The 22,719-nt window shown below is 29.0% G+C and overlaps 3 protein-coding genes across 4 annotated transcripts; 1 reads left to right on the forward strand and 2 right to left on the reverse strand.

Annotated features, from left to right (window-relative positions):
• Positions 1-1,446: 1,446 nt before the first annotated feature.
• On the reverse strand, positions 1,447-2,309 carry LOC123294480 (MKI67 FHA domain-interacting nucleolar phosphoprotein). The gene is made up of 4 exons (XM_044875529.1): positions 2,135-2,309; positions 1,776-2,076; positions 1,512-1,709; positions 1,447-1,463 (listed from the first exon to the last, which is right to left on the reverse strand). Exons 1-4 carry the CDS (start codon positions 2,207-2,209, stop codon positions 1,447-1,449), a joined length of 591 nt encoding a protein of 196 aa, XP_044731464.1. The 5' UTR covers positions 2,210-2,309.
• Positions 2,310-3,502: 1,193 nt separating this feature from the next.
• Positions 3,503-9,318, forward strand: LOC123299751 (tetraspanin-13). Of its 2 annotated transcripts, XM_044882096.1 has the most exons (7): positions 3,503-3,623; positions 3,702-3,869; positions 3,941-4,039; positions 5,308-5,439; positions 5,516-5,641; positions 6,719-6,817; positions 8,175-8,273. In XM_044882096.1, exons 1-6 carry the CDS (start codon positions 3,564-3,566, stop codon positions 6,791-6,793), a joined length of 660 nt encoding a protein of 219 aa, XP_044738031.1. In that variant the 5' UTR covers positions 3,503-3,563; the 3' UTR covers positions 6,794-6,817; positions 8,175-8,273. The 2 variants fall into 2 exon arrangements, with proteins under 2 accessions (XP_044738031.1, XP_044738024.1); XM_044882089.1 differs by lacking the exon at positions 6,719-6,817 and having other exon boundaries at positions 8,175-9,318.
• A 4,723-nt stretch (positions 9,319-14,041) lies between these two features.
• LOC123305615 (keratin, type I cytoskeletal 9-like) lies at positions 14,042-15,171 on the reverse strand. The gene has a single exon (XM_044887385.1). It carries the CDS (start codon positions 15,013-15,015, stop codon positions 14,080-14,082), a length of 936 nt encoding a protein of 311 aa, XP_044743320.1. The 5' UTR covers positions 15,016-15,171; the 3' UTR covers positions 14,042-14,079.
• Between the last annotated feature and the right edge of the window lie 7,548 nt (positions 15,172-22,719).

Consider the following 22,719-nt stretch of genomic DNA (forward strand, 5'->3'; position numbering starts at 1 on the left):
TATTTACCTCAATTTAAAAGCACGAGAAAAGTAAAGTGTTGTGTGAAAAATTGCCAAAGACGTTCCAATACGAATACAGATCTGAGTTTTCATAATTTGCCTTTAGCAGGAAAATATTACATGAAAGTTGAAAATTATTTTGGTAATTTTGAGAAAATTGATGTCTTAAAAATATGGCAGAAAACACCGCAATTAAAAAATATCTTATCAAGTCAAAAAGTGGGCTCACTTCATTTAAAAAAAAAATTATTATGTCTTATCAAGTAAGTACAATGTTTATAATATATTATTGAACTAATATGTTTAAATCTAAAAAGATTACTGTGTTTTTGACATCAAAAATACTTGAAGAGATATTTATTTATCTATATCGATTTGATGAGGCTTTTCTCTTAAATTAGTTGTTGGTAAACAGAATGACGTTAAACTGAGCACATCCTCCTCACTTTTCGACTTGATTTTTTCCACATTTAATTACATGACCTGCTTTCAAAAGTATTTCACCTTCAGTAAAATTACGATTACTCGGTTTTGTTTGTCTCCAACAACAAATTTCATTAATATTTATCATTCTCTTCTTGAAAAATTGCACAAAGGGTATGTATTGCTATGTTATTTTTAAAATTTGTCACTTTATGTCAGCCATGTTGTTTTAGACCCGCTCATATGTCAGATCCCAATACATGCCTTCGAAGGATCGAAATAGGTTTTGTCAATGCATCTTGAGATCGATATGTGTCGACTTTTTTTGTTATACATAGTTGTTCTAAACCAATTTTAATAAACTGAAAACATATCTCTAAAAACTAACCATCATGTCACATAGATTTTAAGAAGTAGATTTTAAGAATCCTCTATCAATATGTTATACATTTCTATGAAATGGAGCCACTAGTAGATTGACAAGCGTCTCGCGACAGTATGAACTTGTAGTTACAGTAATAGCAGTACCGAATAGTAGTAAATAGTAATAGTATTACTCTACAACATTGCGAAAAGAGCTAAAAACTTGAGAACCCAACCAACTCCTCTATAGACGGCGTAATTACAAAAATACAGTGGTGCTAACATTTTATCGAATAGACAATTAGATCAAATACATTCATAGTATGTGTCAATATGATACGCTTTGGGCAGCCACAAGTTCAAACTCAACACAGATAAGTTTATAAATTAAAAATTATAATCTGTGATGCTCATACTTTTGTTAGTTTTGTTCATACTGTCGTGAGTCGGTCTAGTAGATTGATGTTGAAATTGCACTGCACTATCCAAGAGGAATTAGGTAATGAAAATGGGAAAACAATGAAGAGATGGCTTATTTTCGAAACTGCATACAGGTGCAAAATTTCTTAAACAGCCTCTGCAAGGAATTATTCCAGATACTGGTGACACAAATGAATAGAAATTTAATTAAAACAAACAAACTGAAATTACAAAAATAATTTATTTTATCTCTAAATCTAATCCAGATGGAACATTTGAAAATTTAAAATCATAATATACTCCATTTTGTAACAATATTTGTTTTAATTTTTCAATTTTTTTAACTTGTTTACGACAAAAAGCAGCATGTTTTTCATCAGTACGATTTTTATTTTTCTGTTTAAATGTCTTGATTTTTCTAAATAATTTCGGATAACATTTTTCACTAAAATCTAGTCCAGAAAACATTCGATAATGTTGGCGTTCTGGTGGAATATACTCAGCTGAAAGTTAAAAAAATTTCACTTATTATAGCTCAATTAAGGGCATGTATCTATAAAATAAGTTACCTTTTAAAAGTCGATTACACATTAAGTAATTATTCATAGTTTCAGCAACGATTTTAGCTACATCGGGATGTCTAAATTGAACAAATCCATATCCTTTACTTCGTCCTGTTTTTTCTGATCGAAATACTCGTGCTTTTGTAACTGTGCCAAATTGATTGAAAAATGATTTCATTTCGTCCTCATAAAATCCATGTGGAATATGTCCTAAATATACAACACCACGCTCTGGGCGTTTGCGTTTAAGCTTAACAGTTTTCGTAATAACTTTATCATCTTTATCTTCAACGCGAAGTTTACCTTCCTGTGTAAAATACAAATCGTTATAACTGTGACAATAAAAAAATTTACTTAACACGTACCTGAATATATTTTTTAATACTTGTTACTGCATTTGAAAACAATTTTTGAGATTGTTTATTAAGGGCGATTGACATTTTGTAATTTTAATTAAAATTAATCGACCTTAAAATATTAAATTAGTTTCAAGCACGTGCGAATGTTTGTAACGATTTAAGTTTACAAGACTTTGACATAAACTTAACCTTACTTTTTAATCGCTATTTGTATGTGCTACGATGTCTACATATCTCTACATAACAAATCAATAGTAATGCATTCAAAGGAGGTTTGAGACCACAGGTTTAGCATCGCGATTCCAAGGAACTGTGGCCACTTTAATGCCACTTAAAGAGGGTAAAACATTTATTTATCTTTTATATCATTGACATCTAGGCAAATGGCTTTCTATGGAACTTTTTCAAACCACCCCCAAAATGTTGTTTGGATCGTTCCGATCAAAAGGTCTTACGTACCTACGACAACAAAACTTTTTGACGGGTATTTTTGGAGCTACGGGCTTTCAAAACTACACAAATAATATAGTTATATAATCCACCGCTCGAAAATTACTCGTTAAAAACATTTGTGTTTCCGTGAGAGTTTTTGATCGGAATGATACAAAGAACATTTTAGGGTGGGTTGGAAAAAGTTTCACAGAAAGCCAATTCCTATCAAATATTGCGGGTTCCAAAGAACGTAAATTTCTCTATAAAAACTCTTACGTAATAAGGAATATTCATGAAATTTAAATTTGGTTCAAATATTTTTCTTCCGTTACTTTAATGACTGGACATTTCAACTAAACCATTATTTTAGTAATTAATATCTGTTTAATAACTTAAAATTAATTAATAAAAGTACAAATTCAGTGAGGGCATTTAAAAATTTCTAAAACGGAAATTCAAATTTTTATACGGACGTGACATCATAGTACTGGCTTGTCAAATTTGTTGACATAATGTATGATATTAATTACTTACATTTTATATGGTATTTCATTAAATTATACCATCCTACTGCTTTTTATTAGAAAACTTAATAATAACGAGTGTAAATTCTGTGTTGTAAATTCATTTTTTTAGCATGTAAATTATACATTGAACTGTCACCAATTGACAGATCACGTACTTATACGTCATCAACAGAGAGCGCCAAAAAACTGCGTTTAAATATCTCAAAATTATAATCTATTTTAAATATTTTTTTTCACTTAAATACAGCATTTTTAAGCAGTATTTATATTTTTTACTTTGTTATAACGGTGTAAACAATGAATATTCCCTATTGCTAAATATTTCATCAAAACCTTCTTAAAATAAAATCTAAATTCTTAGCACACTTTTACGCATGACCTGTAGCAACTACGTAGAACACAGAACATATTTATTTGACATCTGTATTTGACATTACTAATAAACTTAAATAGTGTAAGATTTTATTGTTTTAATCATGTGTGGGGGCTTTACATGCTCTAAAAATGCACTTACAGCTCTTAATATACTTTACATTGTAAGTATTATAATAATTTAATGATTTTAAATAACATTTATTTAAAATTCTGTTTTTTGTTAAATCATTATTCGGCAGCTGGTAGCATTTATATTAATTGGGGTTGCCGTTTATGGTAGAGCTGCTTCGTATGTCACTAATTTACCAATTATTGGTGGTATATTAGCATGTGGAATATTTTTAATATTAATCTCAATTTTGGGATTGATCGGAGCTGTAAAACATCATCAAGTTATGCTTTTCTTTGTATCCTTTTTCATTGAGTGATCACTGTATGTCGAATTTAGAACGAATGTTTTTCTTAATGTATATTTCAGTACATGGTGATTCTTTTCATGTTGTTCTTAATCCAATTTTCAATCGCTTGCGCTTGTTTATCCGTGAATATGGAACAACAAGAAGAATTGGCACAACAGGTAAAATTGTGTTTTTTTTAATGATATCCCTGAATTGCAATAATTTGAAAATTTAATCGTAATTGAACACCATTTTTAATTTTTCGAAGATTAAATAGTTAATTTGATTATATACTTGAAGGTCGATTGAGGTTTCATTAATATATCATTGCCAACACGGATTCTGTCCGTGTCAAGGTAAATAATACGTGATATGTAGTAATTTCTTTGGTATCGTCCGAAATTCTATTTGAGGCTCTATATTTTTAAAATTTTTTCGTCAGTATCTCGAGAATTACTTATCAAGTGGTTAAATAGCATTTTTAGTTAAATGTAAATTCCAGCTCGAGCAAAATACACAAAACGCGTTCATTTTTTCAGTTCGCTAATACGTAACTGAAATCGGGAGGCATATTTGGTAGTTGCCAATAAGTAGGAAGTGTGATAATAATATTACTACTCTTTTAACACTTTAACAAAGTAAAAAATATAAATACTGTTTAAAAATCCTGTAATTAAGTGTAAAAGATATTTAAAATACATTATAATTTTGAGATGTTTAAACGCAGTCCTTTTGGCGCTCTCTGTTGATGACGTATTAATATGTGACCTGTCAATTGGTGACAGTTCAATATATAATTTACACTTTAAAAAAATTAATTTACAACACAGAATTTACACTCGTTATTATTAAGTTTCCTAAAAAAAGCCGTAGAATAATATAACTCAATGTAATACCATATAAAATATAAGTAATTAATACCATACAGTATGTCAACATGTCTGACAAGCCGCATACTATGACGTCACGACCGCTTTTAAATTTGAATTTCCGTTTTAGAAATTTGAATTTCTCTCACTGAATTTGTACTTTTACTAATTAATTTTAAGTAATTAAAAAGATATTAACAAAATAATGGTTTAGTTGAAATGTCCAGCCAATAAAGTTTCGGAAGAAAATATTTGTACCAAATTTAAATTTCATGAATATTCCCAATTAATTGTTGAAATACCCTGTATAGAAAGTGTTGAATATCAGTACTTGCATTATTTTTTATAAATTAGAAGAGTTTAAAAAACCTTCTGGTCTTTTGCCCGCATTTTATTTGGATTTCAAAAATTTTCGAAAGCATTTTCTAGTTTTTTTATTTTTTTGAGAATTTTTTACAAAACCACTAGTTGAAGTTAGCAAGAAATTTTCAACTGCCTATCTTTTATAGCTTATTTTGCAGAATACGGAATACTAAATATAATTTCTGCCCATGTAATTGATTTTTTGAATTTTTCAGGGTTGGAGTCGTGTTCCACTCAGTGTAAAAGCTGAAGTACAAGAAGTATTTACATGCTGTGGTTTTGATAAAAATGATACATATATTGCACCAAATAGTGCCATGGGACATCCCTCTTGTACTGACGTTCAGGTTTATAAAAATACATTTTGTTTTTACTTAACGATGGTTTATGAATATTTTTTAAATTTGATTTTTCTAAAAATAGGAACGCTGTTGTCCGGGAGCTGATCCTGGTTGTCGATGTGATTATTGTATGCCTAAATTGCAGAGTACCATTAATTATGCATTCAAACTTTGTGGCGGTATTGGTTTGTTTTTCAGTTTTACAGAGGTAAAATTTTTTATTTTTAATATATTGAACTGCATGTTTCGGGTGTAACTTTTGTCTTTAAAAGTCCAGGGAGTTAATTTAGTATGTCTAACAATCTCAGAAGATGCCAGAAGACTATATTTGTATTAAATTTTGGCTGTAACTGGTAGGAATGAATCGATGGTAAATTATTTTAATTGTTTCAAAAATGGATGCTAGGCAACTATGAAGAAAAACCGTTCGCTGAATTCAAAGATTTTTAGTTTAAAACTATAGATTTATTGAATTAAATTAGACAGATTTCATACTAGTAAATTTTCAAACAAAAGCAGATCAATAGGCAGCTTTAGTTTGCAAAAGGATATTGATATTTTAAATCTGGCCAGGCCTGTGCGCACGGAAGCGATGCGTTGAGGAGTCAACTCCCCCTCATTGAGAATCTATTCACATAAATTGGAACTAACAATATAGTCTTGAAAACGAAGCCATTTATGAAACGAATTTACACTTCGTTTTTTGAGCTCGATACATTCTTTGACTTTGTCTTTGAATCGAGTACTACAAACAGAAAACCGGGATCTTGGCGAGTCTATCGAACTTGCGGAATCCAAGACTCGCATCAAAACCACAAAGTTTTAGAAAAGTTTTTTCTGTTCCTCGCAAATTAACTTATTGAAAATAATGATTCGAAAAAAGACAAACGTGATGAAAAAAAGTTTGAACATCCCCACCCCCCTCTTCTGGATGTTTCCCGTGCAAGGTCCTGTATTTGTCCCTAAATTTTCAGTTAATTATTGAAATTTTGAAGTTCACGACTGTGAGGCCTTACTCAATATTACTCAATTACTCTCGAGGCATCTTCGGTATTTTTGATACTTTTAGGTTTTCATTTTCGAAGTATTAATCTTATTTGACTTTATAATCATTAAAAAAATGTTTGCATGTTGTGTCTTTATGGATGTTTGTCATAAAAATATGGGATATTATGGCAAAAATTGTATTTAGAAATTCTTACAAGGCTTGAATATTATTTGTTTTTATATGTATATTTGAATGCATGAAATAAACTAATAATCTTTTATTAATAAAATTTTCCAGTTTTTGGGTGTTTGGCTAACAGTACGATATCGTAATCAAAAAGATCCAAGGGCTAATCCTAGCGCTTTTCTCTAATTTTCTTTGGAAGCATTTATTTTGGTGGGTGGATTATTGTATATTTATCGAATATCTGCATTTTTTTAAACTCAGTTATATGCAAATTTTTGTATTAAAATTAAAAGCTCAGTTTTTCAACATATTTATAAACAGAAAATTATTCTGTTACAAAATGGTAGCAACTACATGTTTCATCTTTTAAATGTGACTTGATAGTTTATAAATGATTTTTATTAAATTTTATTTTAAAACTGTCTTGAAACAAGAAGATTATGTATTCTCCAATAACAGAGGTTTAAAAAATTTATTTTATTTAACCCTTCAGACCGGTTGTCTTTTGTACCACAATCATTACTCTTGTGAGATCTCACACTATTGCGAAACCGCCAAGAGAAAAATTTCTAGCTTGCTAATGCAATGTGAGGTTATTATTATGGTTTGTTTATACCGACTTTACTGAAGTGATGAGAAAAACTCTCACAGCTGTCAATAAATAGGGAATATTCATGTATTTTTTTTAAAAATGTTTTTAATTCATTGTTTACACCGTTATAACAAAGTAAAAAAAATAAATACTGCTTAAAAATGCTGTATTTAAGTGTAAAAAAATATTTAAAATACATTATAATTTTGAGATATTTAAACGCAGTTTTTTGGCGCTCTTTGTTGAAGACGTATAAGTACGTGATCTGTCAATTGGTGACAGTTCAATGTATAATTTACATGCTAAAAAAATGAATTTACAACACAGAATTTACACTCGTTATTATTAAGTTTTCTAATAAAAAGCAGTAGAATAGTATAATTTAATGAAATACCATATAAAATGTAAGTAATTAATATCATACAGTATGTCAACAAATTTGACAAGCCCGTTCGATGATGTCTCGTCCGTATAAAAATTTGAATTTCTGTTTTAGAAATTTTTTAATGCCCTCACTGAATTTGTACTTTTATTAATTAATTTTAAGTAATAAAAAAGATAATAATTACTAAAAAAATAATGGTTTAGTTGAAATGTCCAGTCATTAAAGTTACGGAAGAAAAATATTTGAACCAAATTTAAATTTCATGAATATTCCCTAATGTAAAGCATAAAATTTTGTTAATGTAAAAAAATTTTTAAGTGGTCATTCTATGTAAAATTTTGAAAAAAACATTTTAAAACAAGCGTAAGAAAATCTCTCTACGAGACCGTTCTGGAGGGTTAAAATAATATTTTTTGTTGTCACCAGGCGAAATCACGTCCATTAAATTTCTAACATTTTGTTTTTTTAGGACATTTGATACAACAAGGTATAAAAATTAATATAAATTTTTAATTTTGAATATAACTGAGTTAATCAAAATATTTTCACTCTATTAAACAAAAATTAATTATAAACATTTTATTATTTAGTTAATTGGAGTGCTCTTAACAAAACGGTATAGAAATCAAGCGGATCCAAATGAAAAAATGGCAACAGCCATTTTTCCACGACAAAATTATATATACTAGTCATATTTTTACTAATCATAGTTTGAAAAAAATTTTAAACATGTTTAGAAATAATAATTTTTAAAACATTTATTAAATAAGGGCACTATTTTAATTCTGTGAATGCTTAGTTAAAAAACCATGCCTAAAAATATCGCATACAATATAAATAATTGAATATGTAGAATTTCGACAAGAAAAAAACCCTTCATTTAAAAACTATCCAAAATTCATCCATTCCAATCAACAAAAGTCAAATAACAAAATGGTCGTACTTTTAGTTAACTTTTATCTAGTCATAACACGGTTTTAGAAAATAACTTCGTGTAATTAACTGTCGAATGTATATAAATACTAAAATTCGTGTTAGAAACAAAGACTAATATATTCGAAGACATAGGCTTAGAAATTGATAATAAAACGCGACGAACGTAATAGAAACATTATACGGGAAAAATATATATTTTGATGTTGTAGGATTATCGATATATATCAAAACTTATGTTTCCGGTTAAAAGTTTTGAACTTTTAACTGTTTTGTCCTTTTATTCCGAATCATAAATGCATTGGTGCTGCTATGGTTTTGAGTACTTTCGCACCCTACAAACGAAAATGAATTAATTTATTTTGTTTTCATTACGTTTCGATTTGTCTTAATTCTTGTATAAAATTAATTAAAATTCGACAGATATTCATTCTTTGTTCTTTGATAATTCAGTCAGCTAGACCAGCTTCTTTAATCAGCATACTAGATCTCGCTTAAGTTATCTAATAATAATAATAATAAGAGGCGTACCGCAAATGGATCCTTAGCATCTAGATCAAGGGGTCCTCAGCTTCTTCTTCAATGTTTCGGATCAAAACATTCTAAACCTGACGCCCTGCAGGTTTCTGCAGGTGAAAATAATAAATATGGAAGTGGGATCAGTAGAAATCCCCTTGTTATGAAGGTGGTAGTTCAATCGACAGTGTCCCAGAGTCCCGGTAATCAAGATGGGCTTGTCGTAGCCATTGATGCGGTAAATTACGGAGGCAGTGTGACCCGTTACCCAGATTAGTCTGTTAAGTTTAACTCTTAAGTTTACTAGTCGGAGCTGTAAAGCAATTACCGTTAGAAAGTTGTTTCTAGCTAGAAAAACTTTCATTCTATTTTATATACACCTTGAAAACATCAAACTCCTAAAAGTATTCGTAGTGAACGTGTTATATTTTCAACCAAAAACGTTCGTTTTCCTACATTTCTAATATCTCTCAAGAAGAATCGAATGCAAAATTTTATCTGACTTGTTTTTTTTTCGCGTGCATTCTACTACTAGGAATTGTTTGACAGTGTTATATACTTTATCTCGGACTAAGTGCGACCATTTTGAATAACATTTAGTAATAGTTAAATAATAAATAACATTATCTCTCAACTTATGGTACCTACTTATTTTTAAAAATAAATTGCTTTAAATGTGATTATCATTAAGTAGTCATAAACGTTTATGTTAAGAATCCCAATAAACAAGAAACAAAATTGTTGAGTGCTCTTACTTGGACTGATTTCTCATTTTTGCTCATGTCAAATCTCTTCCCATTAAATTCTACTATATTTAATTTAATTTTACATTATACAGTGTGTCCCCGGATAGAGGTAACTATACTTGTAAATTTCCTTATTTTGAATTTTAAGAAAAAAAGTCATTCTTTATAAGAAGTTTTGCTTATTATGAAAAGTATGTAGGAATATTTAAAACTTCTAAATAATGTATAGGGTATCTAAAAATTTGATATCACTATTTTTTTTTTTTTTTTTTTGTAAACTACCCGTCGTTTTTAAAAGTTGACAAAATGTTACTAAAAAAAAGTTACTCGAAATTAACAATTATAACTCGATACAAAATATCAAGAAGATCTTTCCAACTTTGACAATTCCATTCTTGTCGAATGTTTATCCGATAAAATAAATTTTCTGTTAATTTTCTAAACTAGTCCACAAAAAAATGCACTTTCGGATAGTACATGTTAATTGATTTATTATTATTTTCATTCTTACGTTTTTTATAATTAGAGCTTTTGTTCAAATAAAAAATGATGCTATAATTAAAGTACACTTGTACAATTGTTAATTGCGAGTTACTTTTCTTAGTAACATTTCGTTAACTTATAAAAAAGAAGGGTAGTTTACCAAAAATAAAATAGTGATTCCAATTTTTTGGTTACCCTGTACATTATTAAGAAGTTTTAAATATTCCCACATACTTTTCAGAATAAGCAAAACTTCTTATAAAGAATGACTTTTTTTCTTAAAATGCAAAATAACCTATAACCTATAACCTATATCCGGGGACACACTATATATATATTTTTTTTACTAGTCCCAAAGCTAGTTTAGCATTAGGGTAGTATATTCTTATTTTATAGACATTGTTTTGTGATTGAAGAATTTCTTCATAGCTTTTTGTTAAGTTATAGTAGATTTTCCGTTAATCATGTCTTCTATTATACAAAACAATTTCCCCTCCACTGCCTTTTATTTTTTTTTTAATTTTATGACATTTTATAAAATATATGGACCATTTTAATTCTACCACCGAAAAAAATAAAAAAATTTGAGTCTAATTAAATGTTTATATAAATGACCTGATCTCTATTTTTTCAACATAATTGTGAATATATATATTTATTGGAAGATTAAAAAGATAAATTTGTTTTTACATTTTTTTTAAAATTTAGGTTTAGAGTTATTGCTATAAATATACAAATATTGACGTTAACCAGGTTATTTAATTTTGAAATTCAATGCAAATTTATGTCTTTTATACGTCTATGCGTAGGAAAAAGAATATATTACGGACACCCGACAGCTCAATTCCTTTTTGGAAAGGAATTAAATAGATACTGAATTTGATAGTTTTAATCATTAATTGAAACAGATTTCTACATGAGAAATTCATTGCATTGCTACTTATACAAATGGTACAACTTGAAGAGAAAAAAGGCATCTTACTCTTTAAGAATCATTTATATTATTCATTTTGTACAACAGGCTGCAATACTATCGCCGATTGAGGGCCGATTCAAGTCACATTTTTTTCTTGCCAATTTATTAGTTAATTTAATCTAGCCAATTTAATCTAGCGATATTCAAACGAGAATTACAAGTTAATTCTGAGTGCTTCAGATAGTAAGTGAAAGTTGGAAGCAGCCTGTCACAATTTCGAACGATTTGTGGTCAATTTGACGGCGATAGTCAGGTTGCCTAAGATGTGGGGACCTGTAGAAGGAAATAATCAGTTTTCTTGTCAATTTAATCTTTGTCTAACATAGAAAAGAAATTGAGCGTTACTAATGCTGTTAGAGCTAATAAACGAGTTCACGAGTGCTCGTATCGACATTAAAAAACAACACTAAATCTTTCTAAAATCGTTATTCTGATTGACTGCTGGTTCAATAGGCCTTTTCATCGATTTACTATTGTTTCGGACTGCCCGAAACAAAATGAAAAGGACTATCCAAGAACATATAAGGACGTGAAACCTCTTATGCCGAGCTATAAGTGCCCATGGCTGAAGTTACGGCGCCTATCTAGACGGGGTCTAGTCATCGGTCGCCTTTTTTCCTGCTACCCTGTCCACTTAAGTTTCACGTCCTTTATATATATATATATATATTCTTAAGTCTATCTACTTATCTGTCAGATATTAATCAATGCAACTCCTAGCGTAGATAACAGTAAAACAAAAATTTATATGAGTGTTCGGGTTTTAAAAAATTTATAAGATCGTTGATAACCTAGTTAACGTCAAAACTACAAAAAAAGTTCAATTTTTCATTTATATGGTTAATATTTTTTAAGATTTTAGATTTAACCATTCATTTGAAAAATTGTATATAAAATAAATGTTAATTAGTAAGTATATACAGGAACATTGAAAATTTGAATTAAAAACAATTTTATAGAATGATTTATTCCTAATTTACGAAGTATCATGGGTTTACCGAGGGGATTCGAGGGTGGGCAGCTGTCCCACTCTGGACGTGAAATGCTCATACATTTAGCTAAGTATTTAATTATGTGAATATAATATGACAAAATTCTAGGTCATAAATCTAAGTAGACCCATGCGATGTATCATATTCTTCCATTAATTTTTTTTTTATTTTTTTATTGTGTTTATTTATTTTAAGTCGCTCTGACAACTCAGGTCCCCATTAAAATTTTGTATTATATCTTTATTCAGTGTTATATATGGTATCACAATGGGCTCTATAGCCTAAGTGTGTCCTTCGTGGACAGCCAATATAACCTAACCTAACCTAATCTTATTCAGTGTTGTATTTTTTGTAGAAATGTTGGTATTTAGAGATTTAAATTATATCCAATAATGTACTTCGGAATATTTTGCCAATTTCAGATAATTTTGTTTATATATAAAGTTAAATTTTCATAATTCAAATTTTCAATGGAAAAAATTCACATTTGTTAAAAATATTTAAAAAAAAAATACATGTGTCTACATACAAACTGTGTAATAACTTGCCGAGCTTAGTAAATTTTTGTAATAAAAAATATATTCAGGCAAAACTTGTTAAAAATTAATTATTATAAGAAAATAAAAACAGCTTATCTTTGGCTAACAGATTCAAAATCATTTGATATTTATATACATTATTGTTAGATAGTGTCTCAAATATATATATTTGTGAAATTGTAGTTTATTGTAGAAATTAGTTTAGATATAGAACTTAGACATTTTTCATGTTAATGTTGTATGTGTATTTAAGAAAACATGATGAATAAAAATTTATTCTTAATCAAAATGTTTTTTATTTCTTCTAGACCGTAGGACAGAAAGGATGGTTTCCTAATACATACTTGAAACTTCATGAATGGATTCCTTTTGGTCTACCAAACTTTTATCTACGACTTTTTTCGAAAGTGCAGCAGGAAATTTGTCGAATATTATGACCTCTTGATAACATTAATAATCATTAAACAATTCAGCAAAAAATGAACTGTGTATGTATCGAAAGGCAAAAATATAAGTACGGAATGTCCGAGGTCGTAGGCATGCTCTCTGGTGCAGTATTTTTGTCGTACAAAATATTTTATTGTTTAATAATTATTAATGTTATCAAGTGGTCATAGTGTCCGACAAATTCCCTGCTGCGTTTTTTTTAGGACCGATAGCTTAAATATGACGTTATCGTGCTATGAGAAGTGTGTATTAATAATTTTACAAAGTACCATTTCTATCCATAATAGCCCAGCCAAAAAGTGTACAAAACAAAAAGCTCAAAAAAAAAGTATAGAAAAGTCTTCGATTGCTAGATATTTCAATCACCAATCTTCGTTTTTTAACCTCCGATGCAAAAACAGGGATGTTATATGTTTGACCGCTATGTGTGTGTATCCGCCTGTCTGTCAGTAGCATCGTAGCTCCCAAACGGATGAACCGATTTTGATTTTTTTTCAAAGGTAATTTAATGGCGACTGTTTTTAGCTATGATTAATTAAAAATCGGTTCAGTTTGGAGAGAGCTCGAGGTAAACTCTCCTCTACTATCTCTGTGTAGCCTTTGAAGTACTCTCCCCCCATTCTTGACGAATTCTCAAAATTAAAGATGTTAACGCTACCCATTCTCGTTAATGGTATCCTTTATTTTCATCTGCACTTCGAATGAGATAATTACGGACAACATCTGACTGAATAATTTCTACATTGTTGAATAAATGAAATGCATAAATTTTATTTATACTAATTTTATTGCAAAATAAAAAATTTACAAAATATACTTCTGGTAATGATAATTCACGAAAAAAATACTACAGCAATTTACTACTAAACACCATAAAAAGGTACAGTTTTATGTGAATAAAATTTTTCAGCACCACCAGCTTCTTGATGTCCCAAAATTGATTGTGCATCAAGACCAGCATTCACACCATACGCTTGTCCATTATTTAAATGTGCTTGTTGTGCAAATTGTCCTTTTTCACCACTATTCGTATCTAAAATATTTGCTTTCTCATATTGTCCCGTTTGTCCTTTATCTTGTTTATTAAACACTTGTTCCTCTTTACCACCTTTAAAGTTCGATGCTTCCTTCTGTCCATACGATCCAACTTCTCCTTTATAATGAGCATCTTCAGCTTCATCATGTGCCTCGTCATAGAATGTTTCAGATTTTTCTTCTTCATCCTTATGGGCAGATGTTTTGAAACCTTTTGTCGTATGTCCTTTCTTGTGGCCTCTTTTTGCATTATTCTCCTCACCTTTCTTGCCGCCTTCATCAATACTTTTTACTCCAAAATACTCTTTATTATCTCCAGCTTGTTTTCCAAAACCAGATTCACCACTATAAAAACCGGTATCAGCATGTTTATCTTTAACGGCTGTCACACCTTCTTTAAATCCTTGCGTTCCAAATCCACCAGTTTCACCTTTTGCACCGTATGCTTTTTGAAAATCTTGTTCATTTGCATTCTTTTTCTCGGCATCGTAATCGTTTTTATTTACATAACCACCTTCTTTACCAAAAGATCCACCAAAACCAAATCCGCCACCAAATCCACTACTCATAAAACCATTGCCAAAATTACCAAAACTTCCAATATTACCAAAACTTCCCACTTGTGGAAACATACCACTTGCACCGGTTTTCTGATCTATCGCAGGTTGTTCATCCTCTTTGTATGTTGCACGAAAGTATCCGATTTCTTTTGATAACACTTGTTGTGTGGTGATACAAATCACGATTGTTAGATAACGAAACATTTTCACTAAACTGTTCAATTTACAACTCAATACAAATTGATTGATTACAAAGCTAATATATACCTTTTTACGTTAATTAGCCGTTTAATTTGTCATTATTAATTAATAGATCTTTTCATAAAAATTACTTAAGATGTCTTGCTTGTTTCAGCTAAAGTGTAACTGATTAGACGAACAATTGTTTTGCAAATGAAACCTTCGATTCAATAACAATCAATATTTTGAATTATTTCAAATACAATTTAGAAACAACTGTTTAGGTATATTTATTTCATTTCCTGTTTTTAGTTTTAGAAAAAAATTTACCTATTGTAAATGTGATATAGGTATCTTAAAGGAAGTTAAAGAATTTGATTCAACGCATATTTGGTATAATGAAAAAAAAAAAAAAAACTGGGTGGATTGCGACATAAAAGAATCGTAATGAATTAATTTGAAGATTATCAGAGATAATCGACGAATTTTTGTTAAATATTTATTTGTATTCCGAGCACTATTCTATTACTCATCGCGTTTAATTTTAAAACAGAAAATATTCATCAATTATATTTATCTGTTTGAGAATGATATAAGAATTCATAATTGACTTTGAAAACAGTAAAAATTAATTGATCTTCAAAATTTTATCATTTCTGGCATCAACATCTGATAGGAACAAGTCTAAAAATTTCAACAGAAATCAATCTACAAACTAGGTATATATTTTCTCACTTATCCACGTATCACAGACAAAAAGACAATCCCACCTCTACAAAAATACGCCACCATTTTCACGTTAGTTTTTAGTTTTCAGTTTGGACATTGAATGAAAGTTTCTGCTTTTAACTACCGAGCCAAAAAAGGGGTGTTATAAGTTTGACCGCTATGTGTGTGTACCTGACTGTGGCATCCGGAACGTTTTATTTGAAAGGCAATTTAATGGAGAGTCTTCTTTGCTATGTTTCAAATACGAGTACATGGTTCTTTCTGTTCCTGAAGCATTTATCGGGGGGTTTTTTAAATCTTATAAATTTCACTTGTTTATTTGATCACTACGTTTTTACCAGGAATTGATTATAATTGAGTTGAGGAATGTTTATTTTAATGCGCCTTGCTAAGAAAGTCCGGGCCTTTCTAAGAATGTAAATATTGTATTGGATTGCCCTCCTAGCAATCAAACACGGCTCACGAAATATTATGACTGAAACTAAATGTCACCTGTTTTTAAGGAATATTCAGGAAATGTATTTCTTCAAAGGATCGCGACAAGCTTGATGTTTGAGCTCCAAATTATTTAACTAAATCAGTCATTCCAAATAATTTGGAAGAATAATATCTTCACGAGATCTATGATCAAAAGCCTGCTCCTGTCTTAAAAGCTCTTAGCCTGTAACAATGATAATGAACATTTTTATAGAAAGTTCGTACACGCCAACGTGTAACATGCCGAGAAATCACAAAAAGACATCTCAAAGGTGATAGTTAAAACTCAAATTAAAAACATTTAAAAGTGAACAGTTAATTAATGTCAAAAAACTAAACCACAGGGGATTCGAATTTTGCAATTAGATAAGAAACAAAAACCGTCTGGAATTGCGGGTGATCAGCAAATATATATAACCTGCAGGAATAAAATTATAACAGGAATCTTTTAAAGAAGATTTTTGTCACTGATTAAATTAAAAAAATTTAATTAATAAAATTAAACGGTTTTAACTTCGATTTACGTAAATTTTTTTAAAGTGACGCAATTTTTAACAATTATTATAATTATTTTTGAAATATTCTTTCTAGAATAATCAAAACGGAAATAAAAAGACACGCTTTTAAAAATAAAAAATAAATAATTAAAAAAAACAAATGGGTCCTTTATTTAAAAAAATGAACAATAAAATTAAAACAATAGAAGATTTTTCAATCAATAATCGATTATTATACAAATAATGTCACCTCCATTCTATTATTGATTGATTTTACATTTCTTATTCAAAGTTTATGTTTTAACTTTCTTTAAAATTAACCAAATTTTATTGATAATAAATAAATAGTGAACAATCCCCCAAATTATTTTTAGTATACTTTGAGTGTTTGTCCCAAAGAAGAGAAAAACTATGATTAGAATATTGAAAGCATTAATTGTTTCAATAATTATTCCGCTTGGTGTTTGTTCAAAAAATAATGTGCATGTGCTAGAATCGGGAAGCGAAAATAGTGGCTCTGGATCGTTTCATACTTCCAATCGAAATTATATTCACAATGACAACATTAATGCTGGAACAAATGTTGCTACAACTGGAGGATTACTTGGTGGAAATGGTTTGTTATTTCCACCAATGATAGGTCTAGCAAATCCTGGTTTATTATCACCAGGAATATCTTCAACAGGAGTTTTACATCATGCACAACCTATTTATCAAGGATATTATCCAGGTTTAATTGGACATCAGATGGGAATATACTCGAATGGTGGATCACAAAACTTTGCAAATAACAATAATTATGAGCAAGTGAATAAAAATGAGAAAGAGGATAAACAAGAAAAAGCTGTGGGGAAACAGGCACAAAGTGCGGAGAATTCTGCTCAAGGATATACTCAAAAACAGGTTGGCGAAAAGGATAATAGCGCACAAGGTGGTTACTTCAATGATCAAGCTGGGAAAAAATTAAATGCACAAGATGCTAAATCGTATGAGGGCGAAAAACAATTTAATAAAGAAGGTAAAATCGAAGATCATACGAAAACTCGAAAAGGATATCGGAAGGGACATAATACAAAAGGATCAAAATCATCACACACCAAAAATGCAGCAGAGAAAGTTGAAACATTCTTTGATGAAGCTCACGATGAGGCTGGTAACGCTAATTTTGATGCAAATCGTGGTGCATTTGAACATAAAGAAGGAGCATCGTATCAAGGACAAAATAAGAATGAGAAATTTGGTAATGAGAAACAAGGTAAAAAGGGTGCATTTGAAAAAGGATCTGTTCTGGATAATAGTGCTGGTGATAAAGGACAATTTGGACAACAAGGATTTTATAATAGTAATAAAGCGTTTGGACATAATATTGGTACAGATTTTGAGTTAGCAAAAGGACATACTGAAAAAGATGGATTTATGAAAAATTTTGGAACGAAATTTTTTTAAATTGATAATTATTTTTCCACATAATTTGTTGTAATGCACTTTTCTAGATAAATTAATAAAAAAAATTAAGTAGAAAATGCCTTTCTTTTTTAAATTACCTTAATAATACAATAAAAAAACAAGTGAAAATAAACAATTGATTGAGTTAGTTGTTGAAATACACTGTATTGAAAATATTAAATATCAGTGCCTGTATTATTTTTTATAATAATAAGAAAAGTTAAAAAAAACTAGCACATTTATGGTGGCTTTCCGCTCAAAAAATTCTAAAGCCCACAAATTTTCAACTTTCTATCTGTTATAGTTTTGGAGATAATGGACACCAAAGCAGATAATTTAATTTGGCCCCCCAAAAAATTTTGTTTTGGGTTAATTAAATATAAATCTTTTTTATCCATTGTTCGTCGTTTGTTCTTCATTGTTTGATCATTCAAATTATTTGTTCGACCGTTGTTTATATATTTTTTATTAAACTATTATCTGTCATTAAGTTAGTCCCCCATACTATTGATTCCCACTTTTTACTTCCTTAATCAATGTATTTTAAGGAATTATTGATTGTTTGCATATTATTAGCAATTGTTGGATTATAAACATTTATAAATGTATTTATATTAAATTATTGATATCTATTATGTCAAAGGTATAGAGTAGTGGTTAGCTCAGTAGCTTCATGTTACAGAGTTCCTCGGTTCGTATCTAGCATGGTCCCGAATGATTTTTACTTAAATAAGTTATTATGTCGAGATAAATTTATTTTTTTAGATAATTGTTATGAGCGAGGTGTATTTTATTTTATTTTAATTTCCACCCCCTGACAAAAGAGTGATTTATTATGACATAAGTAGGAAAGTGGGACTAGCACAATTTTTTTTTTGTGAAATAACATGTTTTCCTATTACAAAATCATATAAAATTTCATTTAATAAAAATAAATTTTAGCATGTACATACAACAAAAAAAAGCAAGCAAAATAAGTATTTTTTTAATATTTTGTAATAGGCGAATATGTTATAATAAAGTGGAATAAAATATAACATGTTCTCCTATAGTTTCTCCCAAAGCTGTTTTTGTACTTTTTTTTAATATTTTGTAATAGGAGAATATGAGTGAGATAAACTATATGACATGTTCTCCTATTAAAAAGTTTCAAATTTTAGCATAACCAAAGCTATTTTTGTACTTTTTTTTAATATTTTGTAATAGGAGAATATGAGTGAGATTAACTGTATGACATGTTCTCCTATTAAAAAGTTTCAAATTTTAGCATAGCCAAGCTATTTTTGTACTTTATTTTAATATTTTGTAATAGGAGAATATGAGTGAGGTTAACTGTATGACATGTTCACCTGTTACAAAATTTCATATTTTAGTCTAACGAACGATTTTTTGATTTTATAAATACATATTTTAATATTTTGTAATAGGAGAATATGAGTGAGGTCAACTATATGACATGTTCTCCTATTAAAAAGTTTCAAATTTTAGCATAACCAAGCCATTTTTGTACTTTCTTTTAATATTTTGTAACAGGAGAACATGATTTTAAAGAGTTAGATATATTTATGATTATTAAAATTCCCACCTCACGACAGAATAGTGATTTATGACATATGTATTACTGACGTAATTTATAGCAGGAGGGCGGGGTATAAAGATAATTTAAACTATAAAAAGATAGGAAAATTTTTAATATCAGAAAAAAATTAATTTAATTTAAAAGTAAAAATGTTAATTGCACCAGGATTCGAACCATCGTACGTTGGTTTCAGAGGCAAGTGCTATACCCACACAACCACCCAGCTTATATATTACCCTATAATTAACTTAATACTTACCTTTACTAAATAATTAATTAACTGGTAATTTTGTTCTGAAAGAAAAAATAGGATGGCAAATTTTAAAAATTAAACAAAATTTAAAATATATAATGATTTTTATTTATTTATAACTAAAAAAATTGTACATTTTATATATAACTGGTAATTTTGTAAGAGAGAAGTTAGATATATTTATTATTATTTGATAAAAGAGTTAGATATATTTATCATTATTTAAATTCCCACCCCCTGACAGAATAGTGATTTATGACATATGTATAACTGACGTTATTTATAGCAGGAGGGCGGGGTATATAGATAATTTAAACTATAAAAAGAGTGTGAAATTTTTAATATCAGGAAAATTAATTTAATTTAAAAGTAAAATTGTTAATCACGCTAGGATTCGAACCAGCGTACCTTGGTTTCAGAGGCTAGTGCTATACCCACACAACCACCCAACTTATACATCACCTTATAATTAAGTTAATACTTACCTTTACTAAAAAATTAATTAACTGGGTATTTTGTTCTGAAAGAAAAAATAGGATAGAAAATTTAAAAACTAAAACAAAATTTAAAATATATAATGATTTTTATTTATTTATAACTAAAAAAATTGTACATTTTCATAAAACAAATTTACAGATATTCTTCTTTTCTTATTAAAGTTTTTATACAAAATAAGTAAAATTCTATCACTTTTATATAATAATAATAATTATATTAATAAAGGGTGTACCAAGATTAACGTCTGATTCGAACTTCTTGTGTTAATTTTGGAACACTCCTTCATAAAACAATAAATACTTTCTTGCAAATACTACTAACTAAACCATGGAGATATGAAGATAGCGAACGCTAGCCTGTAAGTGGATATGTTTAGCGCAGCGAGAGAGAAGACTACCAGTAAGTTCCCCTGCGTTCTTGTCTAATACGTATACTTATACTTACTAATACATATAATAAGTATTTATATGCATATGATTATGACAAGGACACAGGTGAACTCACTGACAATCTTCTCTCTCATTCCTCTTATCGCATCCACTTACAGGGATGCAGATCCTTCACGTTCTCTATGTATAAATTAATATTCTATGAACTAAACAGATAAGGCACAGGTAAGGAGGTTAATTACTAATTATTATGATGTTATTTTTGGTTTCTGAAGTAAAAATTTAAAAAAAAGTGAAGATTGACCGACCTTAAACCGTCTCTTAGACTATAATGAACATTTTTACATTTAAACTTTTATTCTATCTCTTACGGTTTACAACAGGGGTCATACGGACACAAGAACCAGTTGACTTATGTTGCTTATCTACGAAATCAAACTCATTTGATATCTTTTTTCGTTTTTGAGTTATCGTGCTCACAGATAGACGGACGGACAGACGAACAAACGTTAATGGACTAATTAGGTGATTTTATAAGCACCTTTACCAAAATTTTGTTCATATAATCAATATTTCTAAGCGTTAAAAACTTGGGACTAAATTTTATATTCCTCGATATATATTTCATATACAGGGTATAATTAGTTCTCAGGATAATAAAAATATGTTCAAGTAGGTATAGGTATTTTCTATTCAAAATTTGATAATTGTGGATAATATATAAACTGATAACTTAAATTTAATTATTACATCACAGTTATGCAATTTTAAAGGTATGCATATGAAAATTGTTTGTTTCAGATAGTATGTTGCCAAGGTAATATCGTTGACATGACTTTTGCAAATTATATAGAGCTTCATATTACTATTCCTTATAATACAGTCTGTCCCAAACATTCTTAGCCACTTTTAAATGAGATCTTTAGGCACTTTAGATTAAACCTTGATCTTCAAGGCCAGTTAAACGTCAACTCGTTTTCGTTATCGGTGACATAGAAAGCCATTTTAAGCCAATTTTGGATTTAGGATTGAAATTATTTGTATACCTTATTTTCAACTTTGATGATGAATTTTTTTGTAACTTCATTAATGTAGACGAAAAATAAGAATAAGTTTTTCGATATCTGCCTTGGTTTTCGGAATATAGAAAGCTAAATGAAGGACTGAAATAAATGTTGATTTTTTAGTCAATAAGTGCTTTTAAAAATATTTTACCATTTATATAAAAAACTTTTATCAATATTTCTCAAGTTTTAAGCTTTAGAATAATACCAAAATTAACTCCTATGTATAAAAATGAAAAACTTTTTTTGGTAAAAGCACTGACTTTGGTAGTAAATTTCTCCTAAACCGTACAGAGAATCATCCATATGAATTTTTCACAAAAGACATATAAAAGGATGATTAATTGATAAATAAAATTTCAAATCTTTGGTATCATTTTCATTTTTTTGGAGGCAATTATTTTGAAGTGGCATATTTTTTTTGAGCCACTCTGTTAGTTAATATCTAGCTATTTGAAACACTAGCTTTACAAACAATACGAATGTAATAAACAAGTTTCCGATTTTTAAAAAATGCATGACATATTTTATGAATAACTTATATTACGAAACACTGATAGTGCAAGTACAGCTTGCACTTGACGCTTTTTTCTTCAAATGGTTCGTCTCTTTCTATGCCCTGGTTGACCTTTAACTCAATAAAAATTCGAGTCTTTTTTTCGTTATTCGCTGTGTACGATTTAACTCGAGAATTACCGATAACGCAACAATGAATTTGAAACATTTAATCCAAGAATTAAATAAATTTTAACAAAACGGAATATAAAATAAAATAAAATAGGACATTGCTATATAT

Source organism: Chrysoperla carnea, chromosome 1 (assembly GCF_905475395.1).
Source record: "Chrysoperla carnea chromosome 1, inChrCarn1.1, whole genome shotgun sequence".
Classification (NCBI taxonomy): Eukaryota; Metazoa; Arthropoda; class Insecta; order Neuroptera; family Chrysopidae; genus Chrysoperla; species Chrysoperla carnea.